The sequence below is a fragment of the Hoplias malabaricus genome, chromosome 16 (assembly GCF_029633855.1).
Source record: "Hoplias malabaricus isolate fHopMal1 chromosome 16, fHopMal1.hap1, whole genome shotgun sequence".
Classification (NCBI taxonomy): domain Eukaryota; kingdom Metazoa; phylum Chordata; class Actinopteri; order Characiformes; family Erythrinidae; genus Hoplias; species Hoplias malabaricus.
The window spans coordinates 16,362,221-16,390,214 of NC_089815.1; the positions used below are offsets into that span (position 1 = coordinate 16,362,221).

The 27,994-nt window shown below is 37.6% G+C and overlaps 1 protein-coding gene across 8 annotated transcripts in view; it reads right to left on the bottom strand.

Moving 5' to 3' along the window:
• patj (PATJ crumbs cell polarity complex component) overlaps window positions 1-27,994 on the bottom strand; it is a 177,515-nt gene that overhangs the window by 139,529 nt on the left and 9,992 nt on the right. For all 8 annotated transcript variants that reach the window (XM_066647665.1, XM_066647664.1, XM_066647662.1 and 5 more), the window contains exons 8-18: window positions 22,631-22,759; window positions 20,137-20,376; window positions 17,911-18,013; window positions 17,261-17,349; window positions 16,133-16,274; window positions 13,248-13,382; window positions 8,522-8,601; window positions 4,921-4,977; window positions 4,673-4,807; window positions 2,994-3,173; window positions 2,492-2,698 (exon numbers count right to left, since the gene is read on the bottom strand). In XM_066647665.1, coding sequence (XP_066503762.1) covers window positions 2,492-2,698; window positions 2,994-3,173; window positions 4,673-4,807; window positions 4,921-4,977; window positions 8,522-8,601; window positions 13,248-13,382; window positions 16,133-16,274; window positions 17,261-17,349; window positions 17,911-18,013; window positions 20,137-20,376; window positions 22,631-22,759 — 1,497 coding nt within the window. The remainder of the gene's footprint in view (window positions 1-2,491; window positions 2,699-2,993; window positions 3,174-4,672; window positions 4,808-4,920; window positions 4,978-8,521; window positions 8,602-13,247; window positions 13,383-16,132; window positions 16,275-17,260; window positions 17,350-17,910; window positions 18,014-20,136; window positions 20,377-22,630; window positions 22,760-27,994) is intronic.

The following is a 27,994-nucleotide window of genomic DNA, read 5'->3' on the forward strand; positions in this document are numbered from 1 at the left end:
ACAGCAAAACAAGAAAGAAAAGAGGAGAGAGGGAGAGAATGAAGGAGAGAGAAAAAGAAGTAACAAAAGAAGGGGTATGGGATCAATCTAGCTTTTCCACTATTTACTGACTTTTAGGCAACATCTTCCATCTATTATTAGTCCTACCTACTGTATAATGACATCTTGATACTTCTAGCCCTAGAGACGCATACTGTATATATGCGAACACACAAAAACTGGCCCTAAATGAATTCCCATATGCTACTCGGCTGGCCCCAGGCCTGAGAGCAGCATAGTAGAGACGCTGTTGGAGATAAACAGACACACAGCAGTAGGTGAGCGGGGCTCAGCTGGTGCTGAGCAGACAGATAGCGAGTTCATGACTAAGGGCAGTTCACACAGGTCAATATGGCCTCCGTCAAAGCCCTAGATACATAGAGCGCCAAATCAACCGCTGCAGAGACCATGCTCACTTCTCTTTGATCAGGATTTCACAACAAAATACAATATGGAAACTTATAAGTGCTTACGGGCCTGCAGTTTTCACATGACCCTCTCCTGTATTTGTATTATTTACAACAACAACAAAATACGAATGGGATATTCTTTTTGCTTTTTTTTTTTTGAAAGTATACAGATAAATATTAATCTGTTATTCTTCATTTTAGGTTTTTCACTATTGTTTGTATGTTTAATAAAGTAACACCAATAAGTGCTACATAATAAAACATATTTATAAGATTTCAAATACTTCTTTAAAAACTTTCAAATTGCACAAATATGAGTTAGATTTCTTTTCAAAAGAAGAAATGCAGCGTATCCTGATGAGGATAAACTATAATATTCACATATTAACAAAATAGTTTTGATCTAAGTTAAAAAAAATCAATTTGATCAAACAGAGTACAATCAGCATAGTGATACTACAAAATGTAACAGTATTATATCCCCAAACTCTACACCACACTGTACTGATATTCATTGTACATAAAAACTCCCCTACTTAGGTTCTTTTTTAAGCAATTAAAAACTAGTTATGTGAAACCACACTCCTCCCAAAACCAACCAAAAAAGCCCTTCAGAAACAATGAGATCTCAAGTCAGCAAGACACGCGGTCTTAATTCATACACATGTTCACGTACACACGCACATACACAGTGTATGGACTGTGCCTGCTGCTCCCACAGCGTACTCCTGTCTTTATTTCTCCATCGCTCACAGAGGTGAGGAGAAAGGCAGAGTTTAAGGGATCACTGCTCAGGTTACTGCTATTAAGCACCAGTGTAATTCTGTCTGTGAAAACCGCAGCGCCATCACTCAGAGCAGCTCTTGACAGGGGAAGAAGCATGTCGCGCCATTAAAATGTGATCTCCCTTCAATTTCACCCATTTCGGGAGCTGCACCGTCACCCCCGTCATCATTTATTATCTCACTGATAAAGTTGTGAAAGCTTCAGCCGTTTCTTCTTCTGATGTCGTTGGCCCGGTCTGAAATCATTCAGAATTCCTGACAATTATTATAAAACACAGAATATATTCCTGGAGAAGAGGATATGTGATCAGGATGCGATTTACATTTTTAGGGGCCTCTACTTAATCACTGCTGATTTCAGATCAGCCACTTGCATGCTGTTATGTACATACAGTGATTAGTGGCTAATGAAGGGAGGAGGAAAAGCAGCTTTTCATAGTAAGTGAACAGAGCTAGAGTTTAGATGTTTGGCACTGTGCCAGCTGAATAGAGGACTGCCTTGCCAGAAAGATCATGGCTTATTTTATCCTGTACACAATGACACAGATAAGTAGCAAATACTGAATATAATTAGATATTTTAGAAATTTATTCCACTAAGATCACATATAAAACTATATGCACAATGTTTGTAGGCAACTCATGTAATGTACTAATTGAATAGGGTGCCTTCGTTTCTAATACAGGTGTTCAGCTGTGCACAAACAGATTGTACTACCTCAATACAATAAAACCCTGGAACCCTGGATCAGCTTCACATGAGGTTTCTATGCTAAATGCAAGCATGGGCTTACAGGGGTATAAATAATCCCAGCACTGGATAGTGGAGTAACCTCATTAATACATTTGTAGCTCATTGCACTTGCAGGCGCACTAACATCAGTAGATGCCCATGTTTGGCAACCATAGCCTACAGATAACAATCACTTCTCAACGAAAAACTGAATCTGCTATTATTATTGTTATTATTATTATTAGTAGTAGTAGTAGTAGTATCATGGATACACTGAATTATTTATTGTAAAGAGTATTGTATCATATTTTGGTCCACAGCAAAGCCCTTCTCAGCTTACCACTTGATATAAACTGATATTTCAATATTGTATGAGACAATGCACGCTTCACTTTGTACAGGTTAACTTGGTATTAATCAGCAGAAATGTTTTTAGGAAAATTTTACATTTGAGATAAAAAAAATAAATAAAAACTCAGAGCGGGTGAGAGAAGCTAAGAGATAATGGCAGACTGAGGCACTTACCTGGTAATCTAATATGCTGAAGCCAAGTCCTTGCTCCCCTTTCTCAAGCTCCAGAACCTGCACTTCAGGAGACCAGAGAGCCAGCTCTCCCTCTTCATCTTCCTCCTCCTCCTCTTCTCTGGCTTCCTTTCTGTCTTCCGTCCTCTCTAGAGAGCTTAACTCTGAAACTTTTCTCGATTCAGCAACATCCTGCTGGATAACCTGTGTCTGATGGGACAGGAAAGAAAAGAGGAAGTATATTATTTAAATTGCGATTCTAAGCCCTTAGAGCAGTCTAAGCCCTTTTGAAGGATAGAGTATTAACCAAAAGATTCTACATTTATATACTATTCCCCATTAATCATGAGATTTTCACACAATGTGATGAACAGCTGCTGTGTTCATGTGATGCATATTAAAACTGACAATAATGGAGATATATGCTGTTTATTTGGACACCAATAAGCAATCTCTCTCTCTTCCTGTGTGTTTGTGTAGGTAGTCGTGAGTGTGTGCGCATCACCTGTTCCTGTAAACTGGCTGTAGGACTACTGGAGCGCCACTCTTCAGAATCTTCAGCTTGGTAGTCTGTACCTTCTTCAGTAAGGCGTCTACAGCACACCAGAATAAAGGGAGGGGGAACCTCACGCAGAAATGCAACTGCCTCTCGTCTGGACTTCCCATACAACTGTACTCCATTCACCTGTACATAAAGACAGCATTGAATCTCAAACCATTTTTCAGTTTCTAATGTATCTGACCATTTTCCGTTTTAAAGCTAGTTTTAGAGTCAATTTTTGTTTTGGTCCTTTTTGTTCCCCCATACCAGAGACCTATGCATTCTGAGCTTTCCACAAGGTATATCAAGTTTCACAATTTATAATTTCCTTTGCTATTCACAATACATAAAAACAAAGAGTTATAAAAAAGTAAAACTGGTCATTTTATAAAAAATACTTTGATCTAGTACCTATTTCAGTGGTCCACCACCTCATTTACATAAGCAGTTAATTTAAGAGACAATATACACAAATATACCAGGTGTACAAAACAGTATTAATACTCCACATTCATGATGGCTAATTATTTTACTATAAAATGACAAAAAAGAAGAATGTTAGAATTTTGAACTGCAATTATATATTACACAAAAAATGTATAAAGCGTATCAGAACAGACATCATACAATCAATACTGTAAAAAATTGCAAATCAGATAAAAGCTGCTAGCCACAAGAGTTTTCAGTTAATCACATCGTTTTGTCCCTAACATCCACTTTATCACTTGCCGCTCCAAAGAGCTTCAGTCCTCAGCAATTTTTAATGTAGAGCAGACATATAAAGTGTTCACTTAAAAGGAGAAGCTGTTAAAAAAGCAAATGGGGAACAAATGTCCCATTAATACCATTCATTTCAGAAGAAATGTCAGTTGAGCAGGTATCTCACTTTTGGTCTTTTCCTCCTCTTGTGTGTAATGATAAAGTATAAAGTGATTCCTGTGTTAGAAGTGATCTAACAAGTGTGCTTGATTAAACACCAGTACAAGATGAAGATTATTGCTTAAAAAAATGTATAAAATGTAAAATTTAACATCAGGAATCATTCAACAGATAATGCAAGTTTTTCCAACATACATATTTTGTTCTAAGGCCTCTGCTGTCTTATTGGGCTGCTACATCCGTCACAACTTAAAAAACGCAATTTACAAAGGCATTGCCCATTGCCTCCAACACCCCATTTTGTCCAGCATCAGAGATACATAGCAGAACCTCCTGGGCCTCGCTCTGCTATGCCAGGTTTGCTGCCAAAATCAACAGGCTGTGGGCACAGCAGCCTATGGTCACCAGAGCAAGTGGGGGTGTGAGGGCAGTGGAGGGGCCAGGAAGCTGAGGCAGTGGGGGAGTTTAGAGCAGGAGACGGTCATGCAGATGGCCTCGGTCAGATTCAGGGGCCCTCCTGCTAAAACATCTATGCACCAGCAGAGGCAGCAGCAGTTGCCTTCCTGGAGACCTGGGGCTGGCAGGATGCAAAGGTCAGTCTTATTAGAGGAACAGAGAGGAGCCGCACCAAACGGCAGCCAAAAACCTAAAGTCTGGCCAAGCTGTGAGACCACCTGACCACAATACCGATGGGAGAGAGAACAGAGGTGTTAAAGCTTATGAGTGAAGATCCAGACTGGTGTGTTTGTTTTTAACACGTTTACCTCTAGGAGTTCGTCCTCTGGTCGAAGTAAACCATGCTTGGCCACGGGGCCCTCGGGGGCCACTGTAGAGATGTAGTGATGGCCGTCAAATGAATCCAGTTCTACGCCTAAACGCATGGTGTGTATTGGGAGCAACTGGAAAGTGAAGAAAAAAAAATCTACTTTACTATCTTCAAACACACGTTAAGCAGTGATTTTTGTTCATATCATAAGAGCATAACAGCTAGAATGTGTGCTTCTTATAATACCTTTGAATACGTCTGCAACTCAGCATCATCCTCAATGACAGGGTCCAGCTCAACAACCTGGGAAAAAAAATGACAGCAAATTTTTTTAAATACTGGCAAATGAATTACTAAATGCATTCCTTTTGAATAAGGTATAAACTTTACATATACGTTTGATTATCCCTTATACTTTTATGCTTATGGTCTCAGATGCTTACATACACTAAGTAAGTACCATTAATTAATGCAGTGGTTCTCAAATTGGGGGATGAGGAACTATTGAGAGGGGCACAGCAAGGCATATGTATACATATACATGGAACAATCTTTGTATTTGTAACACCTACCTTGTATCTTCATTCACTGTCTATTTTATCAGTTCTTTGTTTATGAGCACTTTGTAATTCTATACTGAACAGAAATATAAACACGATTTTGCTCATTATTTTTTTTCATTAGCTGAACTCAAAGATGTAAGACTTTTTCTATGTATGCAAAATGCCCTTTTCTCTCAAATATTGTTCACAAATCTGTCAATGTTTTTTTATTAGTGAGCATTCTCCTTTGCCGAGATAATCCATCCACCTCACAGGTGTGGCATATTTAGATTAGACAGCATGATTATTGCACAGGTGTGCCTTAGGCTGGCCACAATAAAAGGCCACTCTAAAACATGCAGTTTAATTTTACTAGATACCGGATCTAACAACCAGTCAGTATCTGGCGTATCCACCATTTGCCGCACGCAGTGTGAAACATCTCCTTCGCATAGATTTGATCAGGTTGTTGATTGTGGCCTGTGGAATGTTGGTCCATTCCTCTTCAATGGCTGTGCAAAGTTGCTGGATGTTGTCAGAAATTGGAACACTGCAGTCAGGTGGAGACCCCAATGTGGCCAATGAGCTTGCAGATGAGCTTCCCAGAGACAGTTTCTGACAGTTTGTGCAGAAATTCTTTGCTTATGCAAAATGATTGTTGCAGGAGCTGTCCGGGTGGCTGGTCTCAGAGGGGGGGGGGGGGGGGGTGGGTGGGATGTTGGATGTACTACCCAATTCTGTGAAATGCCTTTGGAGACGGCTTATAGTAGAGAATTTAACATTCAATTCATGGGCAACAGCTGTAATGGACATTCCTGCAGTCAGCATGCCAATTGCACGCTCCCTCCAAACTTGCAACATCTGTGGCATTGTGCTGTGTGATAAAACTGCACATTTTAGAGTGGCCTTTTATTAATCATGCTGTCTAATCAGCATCTTGATATGCCACACTTGTGAGGTGGACGGATTATCTCGGCAAAGGAGAAGTGCTCACTAACACGGATTTAGACAAATTTGTGAACAATATTTGAGAGAAAAAGGCCTTCTGTGTACATAGAAAAAGTCTTAGATCTTTGATGTGAACTCATGAAATAGAGGAGCAAAAAATGTGGCATTTATATTTTGGTTTAGTATAGAATTACAGACTATAATCCGCCTGTTTCTCTGCATACTTCCTTATCCCCACACGACTACCACAGTGCAGGTATGATTTGGGTGATGGATCATTCTTAGTGTTGCAATGACACTGCAGGACATTGTGTGTGTTGTGCTGGTACAAGTGGATCAGATACATTAGTGCACCTAGAGTTTTAAACACTGTGTCCACTCACTGTCTGCTCTGTCAGTCACACCTTACTCGTTGGCCCACCTTGTAAATGTGAAGTCAGAAATAATAGCTGATTTGTTGCTGCACAGTTTGTGTTGGTCTTCCTCTAGTCCTTCATCAGCAGACACAGGATGCAGTTGGCTGGATGTTTTTCATTAGTGGACTCTCAGTCAAGCAGTGACACTGAGTTTAAAAACTCTAGCAGCACTGCTGTAATCTGATCCACTTGTACCAGCACAACACAAAACATCACACCACCACGTCGATGTCACTGCAGCACAATCATAACTGCTCTGTGGTGGTCTTGTGGGGTTGCTGACCATTGAAGAACAGCATCAAAATGGACAAATAAAGTATGCAGAGAAATAGGTGGACTACAGTGTGTAACTGTATAATTACAAAGTGCTCCTGTACGGTCAGTGGAGCTGATAAAATAGACAATGAGTGAAGATTTATAGTAGGGGTTCCTTATCAGTGTTTAAGGCACATTATCTGAAATAATTCCATTTGAAAATGATTTGTCACTTTATATTGATTTGTTCAACAAGAAATTGCAGTTTGGTACGTATTATAATGTTGAAAATTGATTCCAGTGAAGGTTGGAATCAAAAGATGTGTGTGTGTGTGTCTGTATGTGTGTCAGTCAGAGTGGGGGGGATCACAATTATTCATATCTACAAAAATGGAGCACTACAGAACAAGTTTGGGAGCCACTGAATTTACAGTCATCACAGGTTTTCTAGATTTATTTTATTGGCAAAATAAAAAGCAAAAAGCTCACAAGTCAATCTCATTTAAATATATTATGAAAAAGTATCAACTCGTTAAAAATGATAAGAAAGTGACTGTGATGTGTACATATGTACTCGGTGCTTTAATTGCTGTTCATAGGGGGACAGTTTTCTTCAACTATACAAAGATAAGACAGAATTGATTGTGTTTGGCAGCAAGGAGCAAAGACTTGAGGACACTACTCAGCTTATCAGCAGAGTTCTAAAGCCTAAAGGCCAGGTCAGAAATCTTGGCGTAATCCTGGACTCAGATCTCAACTTTAATGGCCAAATAAAGGCAATAACAAAATCTGTATTTTATCACTGTAAGAACATATCGAAATAATTCAAAGGGTATGTGTCACAACCAGACTTAGGAAATCTCATTCATGTAGGCTGGACTACTGCAATGGTCTCTTTACTGGACTTTCCAAGTCCACAGTTAGGCAGCTGCAGCTTATTCAAAATGCAGCAGCTAGAACTCTTACCAGAACCAAGAGAACCGAGCACATCACTCCTGTCCTCAGGTCACTGCACTGGCTGCCAATTAAACACAGAATTGATTTTAAAGTGTTATTAATTGTTTATAAATAATAAACTGCCTTGGACCAAAATATATTTCAGATCTGCTAGAAGTGTATGAACCTGATCAGCTAGTAGTGCCCCGGGTCAGAACCACACAGGGGGAGGCAGCTTTCAGTTACTATGCTGTCTGCACCTGGAACAGACTCCCGGAAGACATCAGATTTGCCCCAAATATTACCATCTTCAAATCTAAACTAAAGACCTTCCTGTTCTCCTGTGCATTTGAGTAGCGCTGCACTTAGTACCATTTTAATAACCGTCCTTTTTTTTTTACTCTGTTTTTTTTGTTTTAAATTTTAATGAATTTTTATTTTCTTTTACTTTTTAAATTCTACTGTAATCTTTGTGTATCGTGCTGTAAAGCACTTTGAATTGCCATTGTGTACGAAAAGTGCTCTATATATAAACTTGCCTTGCCTTGCCATATTATAATAACATTAAAATAGTCTAAATTATTTCACTCAGTTTTAGGTATCTTATCTAGAGTTACAAAACTAGATGAACTTTAAGAAATGCAAGTGTTAGCAACCTCTTAACATGCATGTTTCAGGAATTTATGCTTTTATTGAAGGACTATTAGACATAGTTTCCATGTTTGCTTGACAATTTACATTTTTTCTTACCATAACATCATACTGGGGGCCAAGTGCTTGCTCCCATTTGGTACGCAACTCTTGCTCTGTCAGTGGAACTTGCTCTCGACCTACAAAATGAATAGATTGTCATAATAGCTGGGTTGAAAGTAAATTACAGTCAGTTAAGTGCCAGTTGTCTGCTACAGAGAACTTTCAGGGGGAAAAAAAGCCAACTTTGTGCGATGTTGCAGTTTCAGGGAACAGATGTCATTTTGACTGATGAGAATAATAAAGGAATCAGATGGTAATGCCTGAGTGAGGGGTCAGATGTGGTACCACAGCTAAAGTATTATATACAAAATAAGTGGAAAATATGCATGAGAGGAAAATAACTGACAGGACGAGAAGTCATTTGGAGGGAACATGCATGAGAACTGGTGGGGAAGTGGAGGTATGAACACTACATACAAGTGTAGGGGAACCTAAAGCAATTTAAGACACCAGGACAAAAAGAAACCCACTTGCTTTACACATGTAACTATTTCAGTCATGTCTCTCTGACGAGAGAGAGAGAGAGAGAGAGAGAGAGAATCACACAAACATACACAAAGAGCCTCAGCACATAGGACTGATTAAATTAGCATTTCTACACCTCCACTCACAACACCATTCATCATAAGTGTTTGACTACATTAATACAGCAATGCATCGCTTTCCGGTTTGGCATGTCAAATTGGCCAACATCTGCAGGCCAGGTGCAGCAGAGAGGAATAGCTGGACACATTGTGAGTGCTTCCTTACTGACCAGGGAGCACAATACTAATGCATTAGGGAATGGAAAGCTTCAGGACTGACACAGTATGTCTCTCTATTTATTCAGTACACATACATGATTTCTAAACTCAACAGTTCAGAACAATGTGTTGATAAAACCACAGTAAACAATGTCTCATCAATGCAACTTGATATTTCTGTTGCTTCTGAGTACTGTCTATTACACACCTTAAAAGGTGAGGTTAATGAGTTCAGCTAATAAATAAATAAATAAATAAATAAATAAATAAATACTTATGAAATTCTGAAGAGGTTTCCTCACCATTTGCTATCTCTCCAGTCTGTTTGTGTGCCCGAAACCGAGTTAATGTGTTTACCAAGCCTTGGTCCTGTATGCTAAACTTTCTCTCTCTGCTCACGTCATAGAAAGAAGCATCTGGAGTTTTTAGACAACATACAACATACAACAACCAAGATGAGGATATTGCTCTATTCCTGCTCCATATGTGGGTAATGTTTATTTATTTTTGCTGTTTCAGATTATTTAAGGTGGAAATTCAGGAGATGGCTAACTGCATGAAAGTAAACACAGACTATAAGTGCTACAATACTAAATAACTCGAGTTACAAATGAGTTTCTGTGGCTGTTTAAACTGTGAATATATCTGTACAGACAAGTTCAACTTTAGCCACATACAAACAACAGTAGCTTTTCTCCTTAAACATACCGTTCCTCCTTAAAAGCTTCTAAACCTAAACAAACCTGACAGAGCAGTGTTTCCCCACAATTGTAATCGTATATTCCCTGTAATTAGCTTTCATGATTTATCAGTTTAGTTTTATTCCTTGATTATTAAACAATAATTCATGTAAATGTACCTCAGTATGCCACCAATAATTTGACTCTCATATTCTGCCATTAACAAGTTAAACAGTCTTTGTGGTTTCTCCCGAGACACTTGGTTTCACTTTATTCAGAGAAATGCACATCTTTTCCACACGTCCAAACTTGACTTCAGACAGCTCCTTTTTTCCATGTCGGTTTTATTAACAAAAAGATGTTGGATTTTAATCCAATTAACCTTTTATAAAGTTCAGAGAGTGTTTCTCCCTCCATTTGCTTGCTCTTCTGTCTGTATGCATGCTGGAAAAGGTTTGTATTTTTATGCGCAGCCCTGGCTCAGTAAATGGGGAAACTATGGGTCATTTTGAGAACTAAATCATTTGACGGTGAGAACTATGACAAACTCAACTGACCTGTTATTTCTGATTTGAAAACAGAAAATCAAAGGGAAATACAGTTTGCATTGCTAGGGATAAGAAGTGTGTTTCCCTTTCTCTCTGTTCAGACAGCTGAACCACACTCTGAAATCATTTTACACACTGCACACTGCAGTATCAGCCGTTACATCAAATGATTCTGGGGAAGTGTTTTCCTTTAGGAGTGCAAGGAGATTTTGGTTTATAATCAGTCAACTCTATGTCTGTTTTTTAAACAACCCTCTTATGCATAGTCCTACACTAAAATGCTGTTATTACCCATCAAATAATCTAGATTATAACTAACAATAATTAAAGAACTTTAAAGAGAAACATCCTTCATTAATCATGTTAATCTAAACTGTATACTACACTGTAATATTGACCAAAAAGCTCTTGCTGTCAGGTTCAGGGCACATTAGTAAAGCATAAGTATTGGAGGAAATTGAGGTAAAACCCCAAGAAACTGGTTCAGAGTGGAAGGACGCCAACATCCTAATCGGTTTTCATGGCAGGAACAAAGCTCATTCAACATCTGTTTCCAGAGACCTTCAACTTCACATGACACACTGTAATGCTCACATTAAATGGAACTTCCAAAGAAATCACCTTTAAACGAACAGCCATGCAAATATAAAAAAGGCAAGAAAAACTCCAATTATTTTTGACAATACAAAAAGGGTGAAAAATACAATATGTTTAAGATTAAATGTGAGATTATTCTGGTTAAAGGCAGCTATCTATTTACAAGTACTATGGTTTCCCCTGTGGGGAAATAAGCCTCTGACAAGTAATCATTGTAATCCAGGGCTTGCATTTGCCCAGTGCAACAGAACACTTTATTTAGGAGTTTGGCAGGTACCAGAGCTTGTCTGGATTCATTAAGATGGAGTGTAACTCAAGCTTTTAGCTGGTTCTGAAGCTTCAACAGGATTGCTCTTTTGCTCCCAGCCAAAATGTTTTCATATTTACATACACCAGCTTGCATGAACAAATCCGCTCACTAACTTGGGGAAACAGCTCAGGGGTTGTGGGTCAGGTTTTTTTTTCTGCCTTTTGAGAATCAGTTGAAAGGTAGTCCTTTTTCATACCTCCTGAATGCCAGAGGGTAGATTAGCATATGGATGGCTTTCCTTGTGCATAGTAAAGATTGAAACTTGGAGCAAAAAAAGTTGTATTCCCTCTATGAAAGGGTATAGCAACCAGATTTGCATGACCTGCCTGATTTGGACTGCACTTGCGCTGAATGTCATACATGAACTATGTAACTGAGGCCCCATACACAGGAACACTGTAGGTTGTTATCCTCTTGTTCTCATAAAATGGCACTTTGGATCACTGAAAATGGAGGTTTTCAAAAACGATCTCCAAGAGGATGATTTTTGAAAATGGTTAAAACAGAGCTTTTGGAAAATGTTTTTTTTGTATGTGTGTGTGTGTGTGACAGAGAGAGAGAGAGAGAATGAGACAAAATAAGGGAAAGTAAAAGCCTTTTTGAGTATTCTTTAATCCTCATCTAAATGTGGGTATTTTTAAAAACGCTGTTGGTGTGGACAAATATATTTTGGAAAATGCAGACAAAAACTTCCATATCTGTGTAGCTTATATTTTTTTTGCTGTTCTAATAATAAGTGCTGTGTGGCCAAATTCAGTCCCATGATGTACCCTTAACCACAAAACAAACAATAATGATAATATTAAGATAAAACATCCTCTTGTATCAGAATCTGCATCTGTATCGGATGTTGTGTATCTGAACTGGATCAGGGAGAAAAAAAAGAAAGAAAGAAAAAAAAATTGGAAAAACGTGAATCTGCCTATCACTAATTCCTTCTCGGGTTCAGATCATTTCATCATAAAGCCAGACCAAGCAGCAAGCTTGTCTGATCCTCGAGGGCTAGATTAGGCTATATTTTTATACATTAAAGTAGATATTCTGGATTTTAATCCAATAAACCTTTTATAAAAATCAGAAAATTAGTCAGCTTTGTCAGCTTTTGTCCAGCCCTAGGGGCATGGAATAGAACGCTAGCTTTATATATATAACTAACTATAGTTCTATAAATGTTGGGTGGTTGCCAGAGCCAGTCATCACTCAGACTCCTGTGAGTACACAAGTGAAATTTTCCTGATTATCTGATGTGTGCCGTGCCCTTATCTGTATATAATGCTTTATAATATAATGCTTTAATGCAGCCTGTATACACAGAATGTGTGTACGCTGGATTTTGTGCCGAGAGGAACAAAAACATAATTTTCTGTATAGCATTCTGTGGCTTGTCATATTGTCCCCTGTTGTCACACACTGAAGCCAGCAGAGTGTGTGTGTGTGTGTGTGTGTGTAAATGCAAGAGGTTTTAGTACATTTCCAGGAAGGGGAAAAAAAAAAAAAAAAAAAAAAAAAAAAGTCCAGGTCAGCTAAATTAAATTTCTTCATTTCAACTATAATCATTAATTACTATACATTACTATTATGGTTGACATTATATAATAAAGTTTATATACATGAAATATAATTAATATAACTTTAAGCACACAAGGGACACATGACATACAGGTAGATACACACACACATATATATATATATATATATATATATATATATATATATATATATATATATATATATATATATATATATATATATATATATGTGTATGTATGTATGTATGTATGTATGTGTGTGTGTGTGTGTGTGTGTGTGTGTGTGTATAAACAGCTGACTAAAGTATGAGCTCACCTCTTCCAGACTGGTGCTGTTTGATTGCAGTCAGAGCTGGATCCATCGGCTCCATCACAGAAGCCGTCTGAATTTCCGCCCGTACCTTGATCTCCGCAGACCTCCTCAGAGACACACGAGAAGACTCTCTCTGGACTACACAGACACACACACACACACACACACAGTTTACTTTTTGCCTTGGTCTTTGGACTTGGCCTGTTGCTAAGACACTGCATTTTCTGATCGAAGCAGAGAATGTCAAGACATTTGATTTGTGGGTTAAACAGGGGAAAGAAAAAAAAAAACTTTTAAAAGAATTTATTGTGCTGAGAAGCATCATTCAAAGCCAACCAGGACAACAATTACATGAAGAACTTCCCCATTACTGAAAAAGAATGAGCCAAATTAATTTGCTCTGATATTAAAATTGAAGTATTAAATTACATTAAAAGGTGAACTTCACAATTGTAATCAAAAAAACACTTTATTACATTTAAAAGTTTCCTCTTGCTAGCTCTCCAGTCTGTTTGCATTCTAGAAACTAGTCTGATGTAATTACGAAGCCCCAGTTTCTGTATATGAGTGAAAAGACAGTATGACCCAATATGCAAGGGTTTCTCTCTCCCTCCCAGGCATCTAGAGCATTTTTAGACAACAGAGAGAATTTCCACCTTAAAAGTCACTTAGCTTCTGAATGTAAACAACCAGAGAGCTGCAATTAAGCACTTCATATACATGGACTTAATCCCCAAGTGTTTCCCAGGCGCTATGGGTGGTGTGTTCTCACTGACCCTAGTGTGTGTGTCTGCATGTTTTCACTGTAATGCATGGGATAAAAGCAGAGACTCAACTTCCAAAAGAGGATTAATAAGTGAAGTCATTGTGGTTGTGTTTTCCAAATTCTCATACAACTTCTCCTCATACAATAGTTTTGAGTGTTCTGCTTTGTTGTGGCTATTGTTATTGTTATTGATTTGTATACAGTTATCCCTTCCACACTGCAGGGGTTGGGGCTAGTTTTTCTTTTCCTGACTTCATACCAGAGAAGATTATTTTTTCTTTTTCATTTGTGAGGTGTTTACAGTACTTTATTATAATATGTGGCTTAAGTACTTGGGCTATATGTAGGTCAGTATTAAAGGAACACTAGGTAAGATTTGGTATTTTTGCTCCTGGGCTCCTCTACAGTTCACTTTTGCAATTCACTTTTACTGCATTGTCCTGAAATGAAAGGGTGAGTTAAGGGAGTCAGAGGTTATCAGGGTTATTTCCTACCCTCCTCCAAAAGTTATAGCGAAGCTTCTGCAGTGCTTAACCCAGAGTATCAATGACAAAGGCTCTATCCTCAGTATTACAGGTCAGTGACGCATCACAGTGATATTGAAACTGTTATTTTAAAGTAAAAATATTACCTATTGTTACTTTAAGTAAAACTATACTGTAAATAATAAATAGGAATTTAGGAAAGAAGCATTCACCCGTGCTAAAGTTGCTGATGTTACCAATACCAAACGCACTGTGTTTTTCTTGTAAATGTAATTCCCCAAAAAGCATTAATAATAAATTTATAATAAATACTACTAAATCATGGACATTCCAAATGCTAAAATAATATTTTTCACAGTACCATAGATTTAGGAGGGAAACAAATCTTGTTCATATCAACATCACATGTAAACGCAGCTTGTTCACAACCTCTAAAGACATGTTTTCCCCATAAACAGTTATATAGCTGCTCAGAGTGAGCCCAGAACCTGTGTTAAAACTCTAAGCTGAGAAATGAAACCCCCTTCATGTCCAGTCAGAGTCAAGCAGGTGTGAAGTGCAATGGTCCAGTATTTTTACAGACCATCTGGATTGCGAAGATGTAAAAGCAAAGGCATCAAGCACATACAAGCCAGAAATGTAGGGGAAGACCACCTTATATTAAAATGCACCATCTATGATAGGAGAATAATAACATTAAATAGATCACAAGGCATGTTTTATTGCGTTAGCATGATTGTGCTTCTCTAATACTTCTGAGAAAGCAACAAAAACATGCTTAATAAATTAAGTGCATATCTTTAGCTCCAAAACTCATTGACCATCAGCAACATATCAAATACAGTACTATACTGGCTGTCAAACACTGTTACTAAGAAAAAACATTTAGACAAAGGAAGAAAAATATGTAAATATGTGGTCTCTGAACCTCACACAGCCCATACTTTTCACAACACAATGTGTTTAATCAACACTTGATTAATAAATTAAGTGAGAATGAAACTAACATCTAAAACAGAAAAACTAAATTATAACATATATAATAAGTATAATTAAATATACTTATGCTGTATTTTATCTGATATTTTGCTGCATCAGATTTCTGAAAAAAAATTATTTAAAAATATCAAATATCCAAACACCCTTTACGTTAGTGTTACATTTTATTTTTTTATTATTAGTTTACTTATAATGCCAATACACCTTATATTCATAATGTATAACAGACATAACTGATGAAATCAGTGTTAAACTTACACTGCTCTGTGCTAACAACATAGCATTTTAACAACCCTCAGCAATTTATAGTCTTTGTTCATTTTACTTTGTGGTTTTTACATTATATTTTTAGAAAAAATACATGAACAGATCATATTATCTGTCTCTGTCTAATGAAACACAAACTCCAAATTACCAACTTTATATATATATATTTATATATTATTTATTTAACTTTATATATATATATATATATATATATATATATATATATATATATATTGCTTTTACTAGCTACACTTATTTTGTGCGTACAACAGGCAGTGACTGTCTTCCCAAAGAGCAAATGACAACTCAATCTGATCAGAACAGAAGGCATTGCCCCACACTGACACCAATTAATTCAGTAGGGTTCTCACCTTTATCCAGTGATTTCTCCACAGCTGATTTCTTTGGGGAGGCAATCTTGCGCACAAGTGTGAGATGCACAGTCTGGCCTGTCTGCCTCATCACATCTAAGACTTCCTGGCTTGTAAAGCCCTGTAGGTTTACTCCATTCAGCTGCTCAGAGACAATGAAGAGAGAAAACATGCTTGTAAATGTAAGTCAAAGACTGAGACAACAAGTTGGGTATACACAGTCATCTCAGAATATTATGATCACCTCATTATTTTCTCAGCTACACTGACCATACATTTTCAGTTTGTACTTCTACAATTGCAGACTGTAGCCCATCTGTTTCTCTGCATACTCGGTTTAACAATTTTCACCTGTTCTTTAATGGTCAGGACCCCCACTGACGTGGTGGTGGTGGTGTTAGTGTATGTGGCATTGTTATGAGTAGATCTGGCAACAGTGCTGCTGGAGTTTTGAAACACTGTGTCCAATCACTGTCCACACTATCAGACACACCCACCTTGTTGGTCCACCTTGCAGTCGTAAAGTCAAAGACAGTAGCTGTAACACTGATGTGTTTAAAAACTCGAACAGTACTGCTGTGTCTGATCCACTCATAACAGCACACCACACACTACCACCCCACCACAATGTCAGTTACAATGCAACGCTGAGAATGATCCACCACCCAAATCATACCTGTTCTATGGTGGTCCTGGGAAGGTCCTTATCATCGAACAACAGGGTTAAATGGGTCAAACAAAGTATACAGAGCAACAGATACACTACAATCTGTAACTGTAGACGTGCATGCTCCTGTATGGTCAGTGGAGCTGAGAGAATGGACAGTGTGTGTAGAACAAGGGGGTGCTTATACTATTCTGAAATGAATGTGTAAACATAAACTATTATTACGTTAACTCATCCTAAAGGCCAACATGACACAACATGACAGATGCCTTGCTCTCTGTTACACTACATTATTATTAACCAGCAAAAAAGAAATATGAAGATAAAGAGCCATCTTGCTCAACTGTTGTCCTGTGTGTGTGTGTGTGTGTGTGTGTGTGTGTGTGTGTGTGTGTGTGTGTGTGTGTACAAATCCAGGGTTAATTAAGGCAGAGCTTGTTAAAGAGTAATTAGCAGCACACCGCTATTATTCTGTCTTCGACCATGATATTCCCACTCTGCTCAGCAGCACTGCCTGGGACCACGCTCTTCACAAAAATTCCCATACTGTCTGCAGAGAAAGAAAGTAAGGAAGAAAAGGAGTGAATGGGTTAGTGATTGAATGAGAGACAGAAACTGAGAGAGATTTCTACACAGTGCCAGATAACATTAATTTGTTCATTCTTTAACTAATTGACAACCGGGATGGGTCTGGTGCGGCATGACTACCTGTTGCGCCACCATGCCCTCTGTTAAGCTTCATATTATATGCTACATGCTATAACATTCCTTACATTTGGTGAGCATCTGATTAATAATGGACGAATAGAAATGGTCCCAAAATGACCTTTAATAAAATCTCCATTTTACAACATGCACTCATATGCATACATTTGATTGCCCTGGAGCAACAACAAGTTTTTAGATTTTCTAAGTCATGACAATATGTGCTCACCATCTACAAAAAACACACATCTGCATGCATTATGTACTTTTACAACATAATTGTTGAATTTAACATATTCGGCACATTTAACATTTAAATGTTTAATTTAATTGCAGCATATGGAAGGGGAAAAAAATCTGTTAAAATCTGTTTCTTTTTTTGTTTGTTTGTTTGTTTGTTTTTTACCTTCTATGGTTGCCGCGTTGCGATCAACTATAGAAATGCCCAGACTCTGGCCTTCCTTCTTCTTCAAAGACACTTCATGAATCTCATAGCCTTCCAGATTGGGCTGAGAAAAAAAACATCAATTCAATCCACAACAGGCAACTCAAACATCTGAATATATAATAGAATAGAATGTAGCCCCTATCACATATGCATGGTAACCCAGAAATGTTCCGTACTTTACCCAGAGGAGCTGATTGTGTGAACGTAAACACCCACAATATCTGTCCTATACTTTATCCCATTGGATATTGGTCCCTATTAGAGACCCCAGGTTAAATCTGAGTCAACACAGGTGTGAATGAAGCCGCTAATGTCTTTGAGAATTTCTGCTGTACATCCTACATGCGATACACATGCTGCCCCATGCAGAATATTTTCTGCTGCAAGAAATTGTGTGATACAGAAAATCTCCCTCTGTGCACTTCATATGTGAAAGGATTACCTCTCCAGTGTACATATATGAAAGGGACTTATAATACAATACATAATAGTGCCTCATATAAGCTAATTTAAAAGTTTAGAAGTATATTACACATATATATATATATATATATATATATATATATATATATATATATATATATATATATATATATATATATATATATATATATATATACATACACACATACACACACACACACACATATATATATATATATATATATATATATATATATATATCAATCACCCTACATACATCACACAGAGGATTCTGTAACATAATTATTGGCATAATTGTTATACAGTAGGGGAAAGGGCAATACAAGTGCCTTGATACTTCAATAGCTATGTGGCCTGTACAAAAGTTTGGACATCTTACAGAGACAGTACTTACTAATACCCCTTTGGCCGTTAGCCATGGAAAGTCTTTAAATTTTGTAGGTTACATTTTTTCGCACTATTCCTTGCAGAAAGCATCTGAGACATTCCTGGGTTGTCTTGAATGAACAATTTGTTAATGATTGATCTACAGGTTTTTATGATCTTTAGGTCAGCGGATTGTCCGATCAAAAAACATGGCCGATCAAAAAAAAGCTTCAGTTTGTTTCTCTTTAGGTGGCCCGTGTTGGACTCTGAGGTATGTTTCAGATAATTATCTTGTTGTAGAAGTCATCCTCTTGTCAACTTCAGACTTTTAACATTGGTTTCCAGTATTTACTGGAAGCCATGCTTAACTCACACTATGCCGAACTGCCAGTGCAACTGGTGGTATTACAACACCAGTGTGTAACAGATACACCACCATGCTTCAGCGATTGCAAGGTGATCTTTTCATGAAATGCTGTAGATTATTTTCCTCCAAATGTACCTTTGCTCACTGTGGCCAAAAAAGAATCAGTGATCAGTCCACATCACATGTTTCCAAACTCACCTTGCTCATCTAGATGTTCTGTAGCACACTGAGTTCACAAGTAAGGAATCTGGATTCAGCAGAGTGCCTAATTACAATTAGTAACATACCTCAGGCCTGAATGACTAATCTAGTTCTAAGACTTTCATAAACATAAAAACATACATACATACATGAATAAATAATATCTGAGCTTTTACAGTGCTAAGGCTCACCCAATAGTTTGCACAGGCAACGCTGATGCTTTTGATTTGTAACTTTTTAAGTTATGAAAGTAACTGTGGACTAAAAACAAAATGTGTAATGTGGCCAAGGGTGCGCAAACATTTGCATACAAATGTAATGTATACATTTTTTATGTAAATTGTCAGATGTGTGAAACCATTCTAATGTGCTAGTCCTGAGCAACTTTACAGATTTCCAGTAATTATGTAGCCACGAACTGTTGAATTCTAAAATGTGTCCAAATAGATGATATTCTGTACAATATTCTGCAATTACTGAGAGAGCAGGATAGCATCAAGAACCAAGTTTCACTATCTGGATGATCTATGATGTGGTCATCCAATTTTGCGGCTCTTTTTATATACAGATAATGATACAGCACTGTTTCAATTACATAACAATGTATTCCTGTTCCCAAAATATTTAGGATATTCAATAAATTCTAAATGTATTTATGGTGTAGGGTAATAGTTTTTATACTTAAATTTTTAATATATTGAACTGTATATTGTTGTTTACTAGAAATCAAAGAATATATTAACTATTCATACCTCAAGTGTTTCTAAACTTTAGAACTAAGTGTAGATGAGTGTTAGAGTCCTTACAGTTCGGCTGGTTCTGCGGGCAGGAATGGGTGGAGGAGGCAGGGAGGTGACTGGTGCTGTGGTTGGTGCAGCTGGTGGAGGAGGGGGGGACCGTGCTTCATCCAGAGGATCTCGTGCAATCAGCATTCGCACCCAAGTCCCACAGGCCTGCAGCACCTGCACCACCTGCTCACTGGTCAACCCCCGAGTGGGTGTGTCCCCAATTTGCAGGATATGATCACCTGTCCTCAGACGCCCATCCTGGTGAGAAAAACAAAAATGAATAACTATATTAGTATAGCCGTCCATGCCAGTTTACATGTCACCCAAAACATACATACATCTATATATGCATGTGTGTGTGTGTTTTGGAAGACGTGTAAACTTGCGCGTGCACACGCACAAGCCATAACACCACTGTCTTATTTCTTCATTCAATATCCGGTCTCTTAGCTCCAATTACCATACACATTCACTTTGTAGTTCTATAATTACAAATGCAATTACATCTGATGCTCTGCATACTTTTTGCCCCCCTTCACCCTATTCTTCAAATGGTGAGGACCCCCATACAACTACAACTGAGCTGAGAGATTAGGACAAGTGTAGATGAGTGTTAAAGTGTAAGGTTCCTTATAGGTGTGGAGCATTCTCAGCACCTATCTGGCGTGGTGGTGGTGTGTTTGTGTGTGGCACTAGTATAAGTGGATCAGATACAGCAGTGCTGCTGAAGTTTTCATACACAGTTTTATACACTCACTGGCCAAATTGTTGGTCCTCCTTGTTGATGTAAAGTTAGAGACAGAAGTTCATCTGTTGCTGCACAGTTTGTGTGTAGAAAATGGACAGTAAGTTTAGACGCAATGATGTGGTGTTATTTTTATGGTTGAGGGAGTGACAGAATGAGGGAGAGACAGAGAGAGAAAGAGAGACAGGCAGAGACAGAGAAACAGAGCGAGAGAGAGACAGACAGGCCAGCATTATGATAACAATTAACAGACAATATATTATATAGCACTAAACAGATCTGGAGTTCTACAGAAAGAGCACCGAGCAATCTTTTAAAAAATATACAGTCCTATTTTTATTTATTTATTTTTTGTGAGAGCCATAAAAAACTATTTCTAAGACAGTCAACTGCACAAGCTCAAATTTACAGCCTAATTTGGCTGTGACACCAACAGGTGCCAGCGACAGTGCAATAACTTCCATAATTAAAGTGCTGTTCTTGTAAGGCCTTTAGTATTCCCGGCTAAGCTGAGTGATGTTTTCTTCACCTAAAGGACTCAGCTGAATGAACTACAAGAGAAAAAAGATGGACTAAAGAATCATTACACGCAGACAGGAAAAGAGAAGCGGAGCCTTTGTGGAGAAAGAAGACATGAAAGGCGTTTTGATGCATCACCGTGCAGAGGCAAATCTCTGGGTTCCCGTCCACGCCTGTATGTGCAGGACAGCAGGGGCGCATTGAAGCCTGGTGCAGCCATTAAAGGCTGCAATGGGAAACGCCAGGGATAACAAAGCCCCAATTTTGACAGCTTTTTTGGAGCATAAGATCCAGTGATGTGTGAAATGCAAGCGCTGTGCCTTTTGAACAAGAAGGGTTTTGTTGCCTGAGCCTTGGACACTGGCAGGAAAAGAAGAGGAGGGGTGCTGAACGAAATGAGAGGAGAAAGAATATGTGTGTGTGTGTGTGTGTGTGTAAGGGAAACAGGACAGTATTCTTTCTCCGATCCCTATCCTTTTTGTGTAATCCAATTCAAGAGGGTGAAGTGGACATCAACTGCTGCTTTATTTTCCCCCTCCATGTTCCCATGTTAAATTTGAGTGGTCTTGACTCATAGAGCAGAATAGGTCCTTTGGAAATCTAAATGGGATTGGTATAAAGTGAACATATGCTGTGTCAGGACATTTCCAATTCTCTGCACAAGGCATTCAAGTAACATCTTTGTAACCATGCTCTTCTACAAAAAGAGACTTAATCTTTTCAAAACCACTGCTATTCAGCAGACCTCTGTTTTTCTACCATGTTCATTTCTGTATGAAACACTGAAAAGATTATAAGCCCTGTTTGGACAGGATTAGTTTTAACTGTGGAATATCTCAGCAATTTAAATCCTAACCGAATAGTGCCTGCTCCCATTTCAGGAAAGATTCCGGAACCTTTAACTAATGTAAAAGACACTAGAGTAATGTTACAGTGGCGCTATAGTGATGCAATGTACAGCACGAGTCGGTCAAATACATAGCTAACATCTGGTGCTGAATAATCCACCACACTCAAATAAAAAGATGACCTAAAGCATTACACATGTTCATATATTAGAGGAGTGAAAATTTAAATAGAAGAAACATGAATCAAAAACATGAGCAAGGACAAACTAATTTAAAATCATAAAAAGCAGTCCTCTTAAAAATGAGCTAATGAGCATAGCAGCATAGCAGGGCTTTTATATTCAGTATTTTGTTTGTGTTTTAGACTGTGTTACTGTGTGTAGGACGTGCAAACACAAACCTTATCAGCAACACTGTTCAGCACCAGAGTTCTCACCACCACTCCAGTGGCCTTTCCTCCCACTATACCGAACCCCAGGCCTGAACCATCATTCATCAACTCAATCTCCTCCACATGTCCCCACTGCTCCTGTAAAATATACAAAACATACACACAACAAGTTTGAAAACTCACTTCAAATAAGTGATTTGTTGATTGTTCTTATATTTGACCTTTAAAAGCCAAGAACAATTCTTTTGTTTATACCATGGATCAACATACTTTTTTTTCATTTTAATTACAGAATTACATCATTCATTGCACAGACACTTAAAGGGAACATAAGTTAAAAATAAAAAATAAAATAAAAACAATTTAATTTTTAACAAACATTTTCACATTTATTTAGGGATCTGGAATGCCTAACAACCCACAAATTGAAAAATAAGGCAAGCCAGTCCTATATATATATATATATATATATATATATATATATATATATATATAGGAAGGAATGAGCCCTGCATATTTTCCTTCACTTATATAACGTCAAGTGTGGGGAAATATAGTACTGTCCATCATCTGAATACCTACAATCAAAGCAGTGGAGCCATGTTTATTTGAGAGTGAAAAGATGGTGTTAGACAGTGTAATACAGATACAACAAGACTGAAGAAATGAGAGATGCAAGCAAAAACAAGAGGTGAGAGAACCAAACAAAAATGGCAAAAAATTTCAACCAAAAAATCAATCAATAAATATATGGAGAAGAAAGAAAAGCAAGCTAAAACAAAAGCTTATGTGTGCATTGCTTAATACTGCAGTTGCTAAGAGGTACTTTTAAAAATCACAATTTATATAGCTTAAGAATGTTTGATGCTTGTGTAATAAAGATTTAATTATGGCCCAAAGATAACCGTGTTAACATAAGGAAAAGTGATATGTCACATTCAATACATTTCATTACATTTAAATTTAATCCTGTATTGACCAGCAAGGTTACTTACTTAAAACGTTTAACATACTGTAAAAAATGTGATTTATATTATTTGATGGGTTGGAAATGTAGCTGATGGGAATAAAATAAATAAATGAACAAACCACACTTTGACAAATGCAACAATGATACAGCACCAGGGCATTCAGATCACTACAATAGAAGTATTGATTTCCTATCAAACCAGGAAAAATGCAATATTTGCTGTTTTTGAACTGTGTGAATATATATGCAATCCATGTTACCAGATCATAGTACCGTTACTTATTAAAATATAACTATAAAGTATTTCTGTACTTCTTTCATTTAATTTAATGCACTGACATTTAAGTAAACTTACTTGTACGTACTTATACTTTCCCCATCAAGATGCTGCTTTCATAAGCATATTTGCCACAAAATGAGGGTTAATATGGCTTAGGTTTTAGGAACATTAAAATGACTTATTTTAGACAAGATAGGTCAACTGACATCAGTTATCATCCAGTTGGAGCCCTCAGACTATTATTTAAAATATAAACCTCCAGAGTCAAGTTTTAATGCATCAGCTTCTACAGGATAAATAGGTTCATCAGACAAAAGCAACTGTTAAAGCACGACCCGGGACAATTCATCACAGAGAGTCCTTACAGGCCGAAAACTCTAATGAACGTGTTAAATGTCACACACATAAGTCACTGATCAATGTCAGGGTCAGGAAACCCCACGAGTGTCTTTCCGGCGACCATTCTACCTCACCGCTCCCACATCATCCCTGCTCCTAATCACCAGACTCTCCTTGGGCACTTATTAATGACCTGCAATCAGAACATTTCGTTTCTCTTATTACCAGGCCCTTATCTGATGGGTGACTTCCTCAGCAATTTTCCCGCTATCTAATGAAACCCTCCCTTTCGCCATTTCATCGCACCAGTCTCTGGAGACAAAGCTTTACACTAGTGCTTATCCCCCTCAAAAGAAAAGAGCCATTTCCGAGATAAGAACTAGGAGAGTCTGAGCAACACCCATGTGTCGGTGTTGCCTGAAGTTTTAACTATCAGAGTAACTAGAGAGTTTCATGCCATTTTTATCAGTGTGAAGGAAAAAAGAAATTAAATAAAAAGTCACTGGTCAGATTTCCACTTAAAGTCAAAGGTGAAAGACAAAAGTTACAAGTGGGAGTCAGGAGATTAAAGTGAATATTGCACACAACTGGCTGTTGAAACTGAGATTCAGACAAACGTAATTAAACATACAGTAATTCAACTTTTGAACGGAAACATGATCCCTTCCTCACTAGCAATTCAAATATACAACATAAGGTTATATATCTAGCACAAACAGCTGTGCTTTCTAAAGGCCAGAACATAAATAGAGAGCAATACATTGGTGGCAGTTTTAATGAGAAAGCTGTGATGGGACAAAGGGTCAAAATCCATGAGACTCTGGGAAAAGCTCTCAATTCTGTGGAGAGCTAAAAAAATAATAAAATTATTCCTTCTGGATCAGACATCCGCAAGCAGTTTCAAAATGTTCCTGCGCACTACAATTAGGACTGGAAATATTTTAAAAGGCTTGGAAGGCTGGGTTCATGGAGAAAAGCACCAGGGCACGGGAAATCAAGACAAACATGCTGAAGTTAGCTTTTCAAACTACGCCTTTTAAGGCACAAGAACATGGAGCAGTGGATCCCCTAGAGCCTGAGCAATCTTACATAGATAAATATTTTTTCAGCTTTGTAAAATAAAGGAACAGCCTGACACCGTAAAGGGATTTTGGGACTGTTTAAATTTAGAAATGACAAGTAGGACATGCTGCAGTTTTGCAGATTGATGTCATCATCATTAAGCTTATTAAAGGAAATATATTAAAAGGGGAATTATACAGATCTTTCACATTTTCTGCACAATTAAATAATTATGTAAACAGGTTTTCAGAAAAATTTGTTTTATGAGTGATTTGTTCCAGCGTAGAAAAACTTAGAATTGCTCTTCGGAACTATTGACAGAAACCAGTCTGAAGAGTTTCATGTCTCTAAAAGAAGTTTAATAAATTAAATGGTTGCAAATGCACTTTTTAATGCCTGAGAGATTGCTATTTACAATTAAGGTTGAGAAAAGATTTAGGTTTTAAATGTGTATTTTAAATTTAATTCACTGCCAAGAAGTGAATGTAGAAGAATGTAGGATGTTGTTGAAAAAAGAAACAGTCCCAATTTAATAGCTTTTAAAAATAACTTTTGGGTGCCAAAAAGTGTTACCCAGTAGGTGTGCAGGATTGTCAAATTTGCTAGAAACCAAATTTCTCTTAAAGAAAATACTCCAAGTTGGGACAGTGTCTGCCTAGCTTCTATTATGAACATGTATTTTATCTAGAGATTTGTTTAGAGAGTTGTTTTACTTAGTGCAGGAAGACAAATGAACCCTATTGTCCTTGATAGTTTACCATGTGAGAGAATAAGCCAAGTATTCCTTTAATGCACTCTTTAACTGACAGATGATACAACCTGAAACTACTGGTGTTAAAATGCACTTAAAATGCAGTTGTATATTTTCAGAGCTGTACTGTAAAATTTTTTGGATACAATTCACAACTCCACCAAATGGCAAAAATGTTATGTTACATTATGTGCAATCCAACCACTTCCTCTACTTTTTAGCTTTATCATACACACCCAGCAGGCCTCTTATGTAAAGCTGCATTTGTCACTAAATCAAATTATCTCCTGATACAGCTTGCCAAGTAGAAATTTCAACAGAATGATAAACAAGATCAGTGCTGGCTATTAGTCTGTTACAGCCAATCATGACATTTGGTGACAGGTAGTTAAGTTGGGTAACAAGCAATCAAATAAAAGCCAGACTTTTGCCTGGTGCGCCATTAAACTTGACCTCATGAGAAACATCACATGAATTAAACAAAGGCAAAGGCCTGGTTTTGATATGCAGGACATGGCATCGATCCAAGGGTATTAAAACAATACGAGCGGTAAAAAAGCACATTAAAAAGGCATGGAAACACACAGAACTGAACATGCTGAAATAAATCTAAATAGCATAATTTAGCTGCCTTTTAAAATCGCGCTTGCCTAGCCCTCCACAAGCATTCACACCAAGACCTTCACTTGAGCGGTATTTAATTAAAGCGGACGAGGGGAAACGATTGTATTTATTGTTAGAGGCTTGAGTTAATCAGCTTCATCTCATGGCTGTTGATCTTTTCCAGGCTCATTTTCCCTCTCCAAGAGTTTATTTCTCTCTCTCGGTTGAAAGGAGAAAGCGGATCATTGGGGCAATCACAACAGTCATGTCTGCTCAACTTGTTTCTCCTCTGGCTCAGGTGGAGAGAGAAAATTACTTGTGTGTTTTAAGTTGTGTAGGTGTGGGGGGGTGGGTGACATTTTGTTAGAACATCATTTAGAAACTCTTCTGATTATATACACAGACCAAGGCTGAGAAAATAAAGCTCAAATCGTACCAATTTTAACCACTCCATCTTACCCAGCCACTCTGCACACAGATAGGTGGAGTGTCTGATATACCTTTTGCATGTTAATGTGGCCACATGAGATTTGTGGATATGCTTCCATGCAGCAAGTTGTATGTATATATGCAGCACCACCATTGAGCACTATACAAGATAGGGGCCAGAATATAGAATGTATAGAAAAAAACATTGACATTCAAAGCATTACCAAAGAGTTACCTTTGCAAGAGTTTACTTTTGTTGAAGCATTTTAAAAGAGCCTTTCTGGCATGATAAAACCATGTCAAAATAGGCTATCATTGTCCCTGTAAAGTGACAAGCCAGACACCCACACAAGTGGCAGACATACTGCTTGAGAGACTACATATTATCTAACATCTCACTGGTAAGTAAACTTGTTTTGTCTTTATCCTCTTTAATTTATTCAATTCTGCATCCAGTGGTGTTTATTTAGTGTGTGGTCATTGACCACACTAACAATGAGATCAGTATGTACATTCTCAGAAAAAAAAAGGCACGGTAGAGGTACATAATTATTCACTAAAGGTACAAACAGTGTAAATGTCTCTTTAAAAAGGTACCATGGTGGTTTTAAAGTTCAGTTGCATTCCTTAAAAGGTACATTACATTCTCTTCTCGAGAAGAAGAGGTGAATATTTGTAATACATCATTATAAAAATGTGTAAAAGTATAGGTCATCTAAATCCTGGAGATGATACACAGCATAAGAAGTCAACATAATTTTAAAATCTACATATATAACTCAATAGGGTATCTGTATATCTGTATGTTTACTGACAAAAACAAAAAGTGTTTTGTACTAAGATCTCTTAAACAAAAATTCCATATTCCTTAAAAAGTTACATCATATACCAATGCACTGCATGCTTCCCAGTGCTTCCAAATTCTCCATGTTGTATGCA